The 13,140-nt window shown below is 42.8% G+C and overlaps 1 protein-coding gene across 1 annotated transcript; it reads right to left on the minus strand.

The window, feature by feature from the left end:
* Nucleotides 1-616: 616 nt before the first annotated feature.
* Nucleotides 617-2,132, minus strand: Ppt1 (Palmitoyl-protein thioesterase 1). Its single transcript, XM_065216937.1, has 5 exons — nucleotides 1,820-2,132; nucleotides 1,618-1,763; nucleotides 1,390-1,478; nucleotides 883-1,318; nucleotides 617-831 (listed from the first exon to the last, which is right to left on the minus strand). Exons 1-5 carry the CDS (start codon nucleotides 1,929-1,931, stop codon nucleotides 712-714), a joined length of 903 nt encoding a protein of 300 aa, XP_065073009.1. The 5' UTR covers nucleotides 1,932-2,132; the 3' UTR covers nucleotides 617-711.
* Between the last annotated feature and the right edge of the window lie 11,008 nt (nucleotides 2,133-13,140).

Genomic DNA, 13,140 nt, shown 5'->3' on the forward strand with positions numbered 1-13,140 from the left:
ATTTGACCCAATTGGATGTTTGAATTTTTATAATGTTTGATGATTGCTTTATTAATCTTCAAAATAGGGTAAATGACGGCTTCACCAATACTTTCACCTATTATTAGAAGGGTAAATTAAGTTATTTCAGTGTCAACATTTCAAAGGGGCGTAATTGCTTTTGTAAACAATGGCTTTAGCCGTCGATTTCTCGCAAATTAAAGCTCACCCCTCCAAATTGAAAATTCCAGCTGGTAGAGGATACATTCATCTACCTGTTGAAGTCATTGACTTTCACGTGTGAGCTTTTATTCGCGAGAAATCGACGGTTAAAGCCATTGTTTACAAAAGCAATTACGCCCCTTTGAAATGTTGACACTGATTTGATACTCTTTCCTTAAGTTTGAATATTCGGGCGATTTAGTGAAAAAGATCATTATTGTGTTCACATTCAAATTGAAACACTGTATAGACAAATGAAGTTCGAGTATTATTCTATAAATTTAATTTACGTAATTTTTATGGTGTGGGTTTGTCGTTAAGAGTATTAAATTATAAGATATTTAAAGTTTAAAATCGTAGCTTTATTTTATGATCGAATATTAAAATAAACATTTACATATTGCACAAGATATAATTAACTGCAAGTTGACACTTAACCAGTGTAAACAGTAATGAGTCTTATTAAAATCTTTGAAATCATTCGTTGTTTTCATGATCCTGCTCTTTGGTTTACAAAAAGGGAAAGATATTGGATTTGAACCAGTCCTTGGTGAATTGAAGATGGTTGCCTTCACATTCCAAAAATACGAGCTTATTCCGTTGATGCATTTCCTGCAGCCCAAGGCGGTTCTGAAATTGTCAATGTTTAGCGAAATTCATTGATGTGTCCTCACGCCATACCTTCAAAAACAACTCGGACTCCTCGAGCTTTTGAGTTTCCTTGTCTTGTCCCGGTTTGTAATAGCCAAACCACTGCGACTCGATCGGTTGTACAATTTTATCCTTGGTGAATTTCACCATCACAAATTTGTTCAAACCCTGCAGGTTCTGGATGTACGTTTCGTTTACCATCCGTTCGTTGTTGATATCAGCTAGGAAAGTGCTCGATTCCCTGTACACATACTCATTCAGCGGATCGTGCCAGTAGGTAGCTTGTACCAAGTAGTCCTGCACCCATCGCGCGTACGCAGCATAGTTAAGCAACTGCCTAAAGTATTCGCATGTCTTACTGCTGAGCGATGGACAGTCCGGCAGTCCAAATACACCCTGATGCTGGCCCCCGAGGGTGATCAAGTTGTTCATTTTAGGAGTGGGACAGCGCTGAGCAATGGCACGGCTATTGAATAATAAAGGAAATCATTTGATGACTAGAATCACACCATAATCTTGGATCGAAAATTAACATACAGAAATTGTCCTCCTTGCGAGAATCCGATCGCATTGTAGCCATTTGCTAGTTTTGGATCGTTGTTCAGCTGTTGGCAGACGTCTTCCACCTTTGGGAGAAAGGCAATAAAGAAGTAGACACCAAATATGAATGTTTACCACCCCATCACGCACATTGCACATACTTTGATATGACGCTGCCTTTGAGTAGGGAAAGAAAAATGCACCAGTATACAAGTAAATACCAACCTGCTTGTTGGGGTGAATTAAGTAACCACTCTTGTAGTCCGTAACGATCGAATTGCCAATTTCTACAGACTTGATGTACACCTCAAGTTCTGCCTCCAAGAATTTCTTGAAGCCACCTAAACTGAACGGGAAGCAACAGGTATCACCTACAACAAATTGCATTAGTTTTGGATCATCAGGAACGTTCACAAACAAAGCCTACCCATTCCATGCCACATAACGATGGGAAGTCCTCCGGTTGTGTTGTTTTCTTTGGCTTGACATCCTGATAGGATGAAACCTATGGTCAGAACACTTAGCCCAAATATATTCATCTTTGTAGAGTATTGAGATGGCACCGTTCGTTCTTATTATCACAGTTTTATTCGAGTAGCACTCCACAAGCAGAAATCAAACTTCACTGAGTCATTGCCAGACGCGTAATGGAAGCAATAATCGATTGAGAACAAAAAATGTAAATAAATATAGCGAACGCCGAATCAAGTGTTCGTACCTTCGAATGACTGGTAGTTTGTGGAAGTTAACTTGAGACTGTGACTGGCTGACAATGATAAGCATGAAATTCTACATCTAGCAGAACTTTGTGTTTCAAACATTGCGTTTCGAATGTGTTTTTGTCTATTTCCGATAGATGGCTACGGAGAAGTTCAAGAGCTTTGCAAGCTTTCCAGGGATGTAGTTTTGAGAGGGTTGGAGGGAATGTTGAAAATACCATACACGCCCATTCAGTGGACCTTTTGATTTTTGCAAAAATAACAATTGTATGTAACCCTACAACTGTCAAAAATATGTTGCCGATTGTCCTATTATTGGTAGTGGGCGGTAAGTTGGATTTTTAATAATAGTCCCTTTCAGTTAGCGAAAGATTAGTGTAATGCGTGGGAGCGACTCTATCTGCGATGCAGGAAAGATGTTGTTTTGATGTGGTTAGCTGCACGCACGCTGAGTAGATAGAAAGAAGATTGATGACGATTCTGAAGATTTCCTGCAAAAAGATGATGCGCGATGCAAGTACACACTAAGATTTTGTTTTTGTGTTCGGTAAATTTTACCGAAATCAGAACAGCTGAATGTTCGGTAAAACTTTGTCCTTCATTTTAAAGGCTATTGAATTTGAAAATAATTTCAAAACATGTTCAACCTATAGATTCTATAGATTCCATAGATAAGCGGAGGCACAAAAAGTTGTTTTGGCAACCATGAAAAATAAATGATCTTACTGGCATCCGTGAAAAAAGTTCATGCCATCAAAGAGCTCTTCGTTGTGCAGCTTTGTTTTGTTTCGTGCTTAAAAGTTCAAAATGAATGGCAAAGCAAATCTTTGCAACAATGAATCGAGGAATCTTTATCTTTTCTTCTTGCGTTGTCCGCGTAATAAATCGGAATGTGGAGTGTGGCAAGCAATTTGTGCTCATAATATTACAATACTTCTCCCTCAAATAACACCATGATGACGTTATGCTCGTTTGGCTACATTGTACTTTTCCTCCGTTTATCTATGGAATCTATAGTATCTATATTTCAACCTTGTTTAAATGATCAAATCTTGTCATTTTAGTGGAGATTTAGTTTCAAAGTAGCTGAAAAGCAACTGAATTGAATTGCATAAATTTTACCGAACATGTCAGCTGTTCAGATTTCAGTAAAAATTACCGAAATCGGCGATAATTTCTTAGTGTGCAGATGCGAATAATGATTTTTCGAAGATTCATTCGCTAGTGTGAGATTTTTCGAGCATCTAGTTTTGAGATTTGGATGTGTCGCCCCCCTCGGTGTAATGGGCCGTGTGAAGACAGAAAGTAAGGTCTACCATGATAAAACTACGCGCAAAACATATGTCTCTTACATTCAATGTAAGGTTGGCTTTATTACATTCTCTGCTTATTTTTAATTCCGTTATTCACCGGACGGCAATCACTGGGCGGACCGAGAGTAGACCGATTTCACTGGGCGGATCGAGGACAGCTTCCACTAGAAGGACTCATTTCACTAGGCGGACTTCTTCGGATGCTAACGGATTTTAAAATAGACTTGTTATTCGTTTAGATTTCCAGAGTCAACTGAACTGGTTCTGTATATTTCTAACATATTTATCCTGGCATCAGTGTTGCCAAATTAGCACAGGCACTTAACATCGCACCGTCATTTGACGTATCGATGAAATGCGCACGTATGCCACACATATGTCTCATACAACAAATGTAATGGCAGTTCTTGCAATGGACTGTAGTGTACAAGCCAGTTTTTCAAGAATGCATATTTTTGTACATATGCCGTTTTCTTATGTGCATATATGAAGGGATAGCTATACATTAGTATTCCCCAAATCGCAGCATAGTGAGCTAGTTCAGAGTCTAGCGTTCTGAGGGCCTTTATCGCCTGAACAATGTTATCGAAGATAGCATCTTCTTACACAGTCAGGATGTATATACAGCCATTCCATAGCAAAACCACAGACAAACAGACGTAACTCTTGGACTGAAGTTCCAGCGGAATGAAAGGCCGAGTTTTTAATATTTAATAAGTTTACATTTAACTTTATTTACACGAGATGTACACACATCGAGTTTACTTTTGCGAATGATGAAAATGGCGCACACAGCAGAAGGCTGATGCTGCGCTCTCGCTCTGCTATTTCGTCCAAAGGAAAGCCATGGAACGATTGGTTTCCTTCCGAAGCACTATCGTAGAACGATCCATTCAGATCCCGGCCGTCTTCTACCGATTCCATGAATTCTTCTACCGACTCCGAATTTTCTTCCGATGACGTTGAGCTCCCATCCATCTCATCCCGAGATTCATCTACTGATGGCAACACTAGCGGTACATTCAGAACTCCTCCTGCTTCTAGACCCTGGATCCGAACAGCCTCTTTCGTATCGCATAGCTCCAGGAACTTTGCATCCCTGCTAATCATAATCATATCCGTTTCAGCGTTCAAGAAACGATACGCCTTACGACCGTCAGCATACCCTACGAACACCAGCTTCTCAGCCTTGATATCCAGCTGGCGCCGCTTTTCCTTGGGGATATGCACGTACGCTTTGGATCTGAAGATCCTTAGATGACCGTAGTAGATGATGGCAAACGATTCTGCAATTAGTTTGTAGTGCAAATCGCTTCGCCCCAGTACCTCTTGTTAGCGTTAGCGTTGTTATGATATACTTCGTAGATTAGATACTAGCGACACTCACGTCTCTTCTGAAATTCTCAGTTAGACTACTTTCAGGAATAATGCTGTGGAGTAAACATTGGTTCCAATCTAAACAAGAGTAACAGAAGCCTGACTGTCGCTATTCCCGGCCACGCCCATCTTTACCATAACTAGGGATAGGGAAGGAAATGTCGATGTAGTATGTACTTACTTAACGAGAGGCCACCGACTTAGCGACACCCTCATAAATACTATGGAGTTGGAGGGTTGGGTGGGTATTCGGTTAGGATTCACCGCAAGTTGGCGATGCAACCAAAAGTATATGTTGTTTATTTGTTGTTCATTTAATCTATCGATAGCCGACTATCGAAAGAAAATATTGATTTTGTTTAGCAGAATTTTAAGAGTCATGACGGAGAGCTTGGGATTAAACCCATGATTTTCTGCTCAATAAGTAAAAACGATCCCTCTAGGGTCATCGAGCATCTCAGAACCATAACGCTTCGCGACAATAGAGGACTACGTTTTCGCTTGATATGCAAATAGTTTCCGAGGTTAATGTTCAATATCAAATATACAAATGATGGTGGCGATTTATTGTGCTGTGGAAGAGATTGGGGTTAAATCCATGATTTATTGATAGTACCGCCATCTGTGGCGCACATAGTCAATTCTCTTGCGTTTGACGTTTTCACATTGTACCCAGTACCTCTTGTTCAACCGTAACTCGGAAAGCATACGCCGCAGCATCTTAACAAGATAGCGGTTCTTCCGATTGGCGACACCATTTTGCTGTGGTGAATACGGTGCCATCTGCTCATGAACTATTCCACGCTTCGTGAAAAACTTCCGCAACGAGCCTCCCGTGTATTCGCCACCACTGTCAGAAGGAATCTTCTTGGGATATGGCCCGACCTGATTTTTCATCAGACTGCAGAAATCCCGGATTTTCTCTTCTGCGTCCGGCTTCCGACGTAACAGATGCACTACCGCTCTTCGCATGTCGGTCCCAAAGCAATTTTTATCAAAACTTAGTTTTACAATGCAAATGGTAGCTGATCACCCATATTTTCATAATACTGGATGAACTCATAAACTTTGTTCTGAATAAGTTTGGAAAGACAGCCAAATTGGTTGTCTCGTCACATAAGAAGCAATGGTACGAATCAAGCTTAGAATGCGATTTTCTCGGCTTGCTGATTTTTGCCATGGGACCGACATGCGAAGAGCGACAGTGTAATCGTCTACTAAAACGATGTACAGCCAGGAATCCTTATTGCCGGGTTAACGGGTGCGTGAATAAGGAACCGCGAATAAGGGATTTACACTAATAGGGGCTGTAGTGGATTATCTCATTTGTTTTAATATATAGAGCTATACTATCTTCGACAAAGATGTTGTACTGGGATTGATCAACAAGCCTGTGTCATTGGATTCAGGTTTAATTGGGAACTACGCCGCTAGAGGCGCTTCACTTTTATGTTACTTATGACGGGTGCTATAATATATGGATCTTAGGTCCAACATAGAATATTTCGTGATCCTGGCCATATAGAAAGTTACTGTCTTGAGCAAAGTTGTTCAAGTGACCAAGTCCTTTCGAATGGTGGTCATATTATTTCAGAACTCTCTCACTACGCAGTGCTAGTGTGCACATGAGTTTCGTGTAAAAGCTGAATCTCAAAATTCTGGCCATATAGAAGGTTACTGTCTTGAGCAAAGTTGTTCAGGTGATCATGGCTTTTTGTATGGTGTTCATATTAGTTCAGAACTCTCTCACTACGCAGCGCTAGTGTGCATGTGAACTTCCTATATAAACTGTATCTCAAGAACCTGGCCATATAGAAAGTTGCTGTCTTGAGCTAAGTTGTTCAGGTGACTAAGTCCTTTTGGATGGTGGTTATATTATTTCAAAACTCTCTCACTACGCGGCGCTAGTGTGCACATGAACTTCCTTAGGCTGTGAACCATTTGGTGAGTTAAATTTAACTCGTGGTTAAAAGTGACATTTCGAAAGTTATTTCTTATGTTCGAAAATCCCCGTGCTGTCGATCGACCGGTTTTCGAGCCACGGTCGTCAAAATTTAACTTCTTGTCTGTCAGAAGTAACCACGCTCGGATAGCAGGGTTAATCGATAACTTTTCATCTGTCAAATTTTAACCAAAAGTTAAAATAATCCACCAAATGGTTCAGAGCCTTAATATGTTATGTATGAAAAGCTTGTCCATATAAGGATGTTGCTGTGCAATGCGAGGACGCGAAACAGAATAGGGATGACGTGTAGAGAGGCTGTAAATCGATTTTGGACTCCATTTTAAAATCCAAGATGGCGGTCATCGATTCCAGGCATTCATGCCAGGCGCCATTTTGGACTCCAGATCATGTCCGAAATTCAACACATTCACGTAAAATTTGGTGCGCCGGGGATGAAAAAACACAGTGAAATCAACGAAATCATAAGAGATGTACCGGCTACAGCAGAAGAAATTGTTAGCAAACTGGACCCATCTACAATGAATATGGATTATATTTTCATCCCACCACGTCAGAAATCGAGTTCTAAATAAATCAACTCTCGGAGTTCAAAAACTTCTGCACATTGGACAGTAATGTCGAACAGAGTGCAAAGCAAGATTTGCTAAGGGAAGTCGAAACCCTTCTCAAGGAGTGGATGAACGAGGGTGACTAGAATGTCGCCCCCTTTCCAGAAATACCCATGTTGTAGGGTATGTTAGAGTTTTTCTTGTACTCATGACCGCCATTTTAGTTTCCAAAAAGGGTGCCTGGCCGCCCTCTTGGATTTTACAATGGCGTCCGAAATCGATTTACAGCCTCTCTACACGTCATCCCTATTCCGTTTCGCGTCTTCACATTACACAGCAACACCTTATATGAGCAAGCTTTCCAGAAATAACATATTAAGAAAGTTCATGTGCATACTAGCGCCGCGTAGTGAGAGAGTTCTGAAATAATAAAACCACCATCCAAAAGGACTTGGTCACCTGAATAACTTAGCTCAAGACAGCAACTTTCTATATGGCCAGGTTCTTGAGATACAGTTTATATAGGAAGTTCACATGCACACTAGCGCTGCGTAATGAGAGAGTTCTGAACTAATACGAACGAGAGAGAGAAGGATTAGTATTTTCCATTTAGTTCCACTACTTTATTTGCTTATCCTTGACAGATACGCGTATTTCGTCTACAATGTGCAGACTTCTTCAGTGTCTTGTACTAATACTCGAGTCGAGTATTAGTACAAGACACTGAAGAAGTCTGCACATTGTAGACGAAATACGCGTATCTGTCAAGGATAAGCAAATAAAGTAGTGGAATTAAATGGAAAATACTAATCCTTCTCTCTCTCTCATTATACAGGTATTCCACTAAGACGCCCACATTCATCAGGATTCTAATATGAACACCATACAAAAAGCCATGATCACCTGAACAACTTTGCTCAAGACAGCAACCTTCTATATGACCAGGATTTTGAGGTACAGCTTTTATACGAAGCTCATGTGCACACTAGCGCTACATAGTGAGAGAGTTCTGAACTGATATGGCAACCATTCGAAAGGACTTGGTCACTTGACCAACTTAGCTCAAGACAGTAACTTTGTATATGGCCAGGATCACGAAATATTCTATGTTGGACCTAAGATCCATATATTATAGCGCCCGTAATAAGTAACATAAAAGTAAAGCGTCTCTAGCGGCGTAGTTTCCAATTAAACCTGAATCCAATGACACAAGTTTGTTGGTCAATCTCAGTACAACAACATTGTCCAAGATAGTATAGCTCTATATATTGAAACAAATGAGATAATCCACTATAGCCCCTATTAGTGCAAATTCCATAAGCTGTGGGTATCCTTATTCGCGGATAGCCCGGCAATAAGGATCCGGAAATAAGGGATACCGGCAATAAGGATTCCTCACTGTAGAATCGATTGCGACTTGGCGTTTCTTCTTCCAAGTCAGTGTGCACTAGATCTCCTACCGCGCTAGATTTGCTGTCCGACACTGTTGGGAACGACTCTCGAATCATTTTCCCCTCACAACACGGACCACACACCGACTGATCTTTACAAGGTTCCATTTTTAATCCGTACCCCAGGTTATCACGTATTATTTTGTCTACAGATTGCACATCGCGATGTCCGAAACGACGATGCCACAAATGACGACACAGGTCTGCATGTTTCGGATCAACCAGAAATGCCTTCTCCGGAGCTTGTTTCAAGTGGTACAGCCCTCCTTTACGCTGCCCAACTAGCACTGTATCTTCTCCTTTCAGGATATGGCACTCCGTTTTCCCAAACAGCACCCGAAAACCCAAATCTGTGATTTTACTCACTGACAGCAGGTTACCAGCGAGCGATGGAAATCGCAGAGCGCTTTCCAGCCGAACGTTCATCCTGATGCTATGTCCGTTGAAGGAAACTACCCAAGTAACCAAAAGTTCCGCATTCAACACTTCCAAGTTCCATAAAGTTCAAATAAAGTTCCGACAGAACTTTCAAGTTCCATAAAGTTCAAATAAAGTTCCGACAGAACTTTCAAGTTCCATAAAGTTCAAATAAAGTTCCGATAGAACTTTTAAGTTCCATAAAGTTCAAAAAAAGTTCCGACAGAACTTTCAAGCCACATGAAGCAATCCGCACAAATCTTTTTTTGTAACAAAATTTAATGTACGTAAATATGAAATAATCAGTGGCCCGAATAAATCATAATTCTTATATTTATGCAACATTATATCTAAAAAAAAAGTAATTTCCTGAATTCGAACCCGTGTATTCGGCATGTGATCTACGATTGCTAACCACTGCGCCACAAGTGTGATGGAATACCATGCGGGCAAACACCAATTTAAATTCATCAAGGTGTTGTGTTTCGTATTCAAGTTAGTCAGCTGGCTCAGAAAACTCCAACAATAGGCGGGACAACAGCTCACTTTAATATATTTCAGATGACGTAGTGGTTCGTGCTGAGACTCTCACGCAGAAGGACTGGGTTTAACTCTTCCAACAGATCCATTACTACTACTAATGCTGATAAATCAATACACATTAATACCTGCCTTTAGAAATAACTTTCATAAAAGTGCGAACTAAATATAGAATTGGTGTAGAGGACAACCTTTTTTAATTTATTTTCTAAAAGTTCCGTTCAAGTTCCACCAGAGGCTGCTTAGAATGCTCTTCAATTATAGTACCGGAACTTTCAAGTTCTTATAACGACTTAAAAATGAGGCTGCTAAGAATTCTATAGACCACCTTCAACCAAGGTGCTTAAGCCATAAATAGCCTTTTATCAGAACTTTTGGTTACTTGGGTAGCTTACCAATACCACTTCCAGCTGACTTGATGGATTTTCCATCCGCCAGGCAGACCGCCGTTGCCTTAGATTTATCCACACCATCCAGCAAGTTGGGGTGTGAAGTTGTTCGCCTCCACGTGGTGCACCCTGGAAACGATGGACTACCAGTGCTGCGGTACTGATCCAGTCGGCTAATCGAACAACTAACGAGGGGACGCGCTGGACGGCGCCTTGCGATCGATGTCAGTAAGATCGCAAGTATGTTTACTGACACACTGGCTGTATATAGGAAACAGAGCGGAAACTTCGCATAAACCACGCTACGGGCTGGCGGCCAAGGTATTTCATCTTCTTAGTACAGTCGGGTGGAACCGACCGAAACGACGTTTGAGCTAATGCCTTATCCGTCTCCGTCCCATAAAACCCTGGCAGGCCTTAGAATACGTTCCTTCCGTGCCACCCAGTTGGGAGACTGCGGTGGGAATAGGTTCGGTTGAGTTATTCCCGCCTTACGCGATCCGGCTCTGAACATAACGCCCCATGAAGGCCTATGTCAACCCTTGTCATGGACCTCACTGCTTGCATAGGCACCCATGGGGATCAATAAGCGACTATTCCATTTGCACGGTAGGATAGCGGTCTAAGGGGGACCCAATAATCGGGAAGGGTGGTCTATCCAGATCTCCCCAACACAGTGATCCGAACAAACGGCCGAAATCTCCGCGCGACGCAGAGACAACGGCCGAGATCGGTGGACAGACAGAGGAGCAGAGAGCCATGAATAGCTTTGGGCCCCTCCCTAGGTTGCTGGCAATCGCGGGACAGCTCGACGCCATCATAGAGTTCACGAGCATGCGGAGCAACATCGCGAAGGACCTAAAGCAGGCCTTGCGACAGCTCCGCGCAACCGTGAACGAGGCCCAGGACGACTACGAGCGGCTTAGGAAGCGACTAAAGGTCGCAGAGAGGGCGGAACAGATGGAGCCGAAGTCTATCCAGACGGACGCCTTTAACTTCGCGGGCAACAACACGATGGCCAGCGAGGCCCTCCACTTTGTCGTTACGCAGGGACAGAGGCGCGATCGGCCCTCACCCTCGCCAGTAAAGGGCGCTCTAAGTGACGGAAAGTCTCTGCACAGGTGGAGTGCGTGGCGGTGGCCCATCAGTCCACTGCATCAGTGGACGTTCCGCAAAAGAGGGCTGGAATAGCCAATAGAAACTCAGTTGAGAAAAGTAGCGGCTCCAAGCAGGGCGGTAAGAAGGGCGCCCCCCCGAAACCCCCGAAACCCCCGGACAAAACTGCCCCCAAGAGCAGCGCTGCCCGGAACAGGAACAAGATGAAGGGCGAGGCTCTCATCTTCAAGACGGAAGCGTCGAAATACGCGGAAGTCTTAAAGAAGATGAGAACGGACGAGCGTCTTGCGGAGATGGGCAGCAACGTGAGGAGCATCAGGCGCACTCGTACAGGCGAGATGCTCCTGGTGCTCAAGCGTGGCGCTAAAGACCAGGGACCAACCTACTAGAAACTGGCAAAGGAGGTCGTTGGTAATGGGGTGCACGTGAAGTCGCTAGGCTCGACGATCACCATCCAGGTCAAGGACCTGGACGAAGTGACGGAGGTGACCGAGATAGTCACGGCGCTCCGGGAACAGTGTCAAGTCGAGGAACCGCAAACAGCGATTACCTTGAGGAAGGGACTGTTTTCCACCCAAGTGGCTACCGTCAGGCTCTCGGCAGCAGAGGCCAGAAAGGCGGTAGCCACAGGGAGGGTGGGAGTGGGCTGGTCGGTTTGCCCCCTGAGTATTCCCCGACCGGTTACGGCTTGCTTTAGGTGCTTCGGTCAGGGCCATGTGGCCCGTGACTGTAAGAACACCAACAGGAGCAAGCTTTGCAGATGGTGCGGCTCGGAGGGCCATAAGGCGCGAGGTTGCCAAAAGCCGCCGAGGTGCACTATAAGCGCGGAGAAGGGGAAATCCCCTACCAACCACATGGCAGGTGGCCCACGCTACCCGGGAGCCAAGAGCAATGCTGCTCCGGCAAAGAGCAATGCTCAGCCATGTTCGAGGTAGCGCAGTTGAACCTGAACCACTGCTCAGCTGCCCAGCAACTGCTGTGGCAATCGGCAGCGGAATGGGGAGCGGATGTCGCAATCATCTCCGATCCGTATCGCGTCCCAACCGGCAACGGAAATTGGGTCACGGACGCGTCGGGGATGGCTGCGATATGCACGATGGTGAGCTTCCCCATTCAGGAGGTAGTCGTGTCCAACTCGAGCGAGGGATTCGTGATCGCCAGGGTTAATGGAGTATATTTAAGTAGCTGTTGTGCTCCGCCCAGGTGGTCTATCGAGCAATTCTCGCAGATGGTGGACAGACTCACTGCGGTACTTGTCGGCCTAAACATTTTTTTCTTCGGAAATGACTTTTTCAAAAATTTATAACTTTTGAGCCACTAGGCTGATTTGAAATATTAAAAAAAAAATAAATGAAAGTTATTTAAAAATACTTCTTTGGAAAAATATTATTAAAAAAAAGGATTTTGTATGGAAAAACATTGATTGTATTTGCTATTTTATGGTTTGTATGGTTTGTGGACAGATGGCGCAATATGTTATTATATGTTTTATGATTTTACAAATCACGAATTAAGTATACTTTCAGCTGTTCAGATTACGGTTGTAATTGCCCAACATGTAAGATGTTGATCATTCAAATTCAAAGATTGAATGATTTCATACACATTTTCAACAAGTAGTGTAAATTTCTGATAAATATGATCCACATACATACGTAAATGAAGTGTCATACATCACACTCGTTAACAAACATCGTGTAAGGGTATGAGACTCAGCCATGAAATACTCTAAATATTGTATATAAAATTATTCCCTAACAAACTTGTAATACAACTTTTTTTTTGTTTGTGTGCAATGTCCAGATTTTTTACTGTGTGTAAATTTAATTAACTCCAATCAACCAAATAAATAGTGAAATATTGTTCGTCCTAGCACAAGCTACAGCATGGAATATAATTCAATCCCATCGAA

The sequence above is a fragment of the Ochlerotatus camptorhynchus genome, unplaced genomic scaffold (genome assembly GCF_037179485.1).
Source record: "Ochlerotatus camptorhynchus isolate MF236.1 unplaced genomic scaffold, CSIRO-AGI_Acam_v1.1 ptg000070l, whole genome shotgun sequence".
Taxonomy (NCBI): Eukaryota; Metazoa; Arthropoda; class Insecta; order Diptera; family Culicidae; genus Ochlerotatus; species Ochlerotatus camptorhynchus.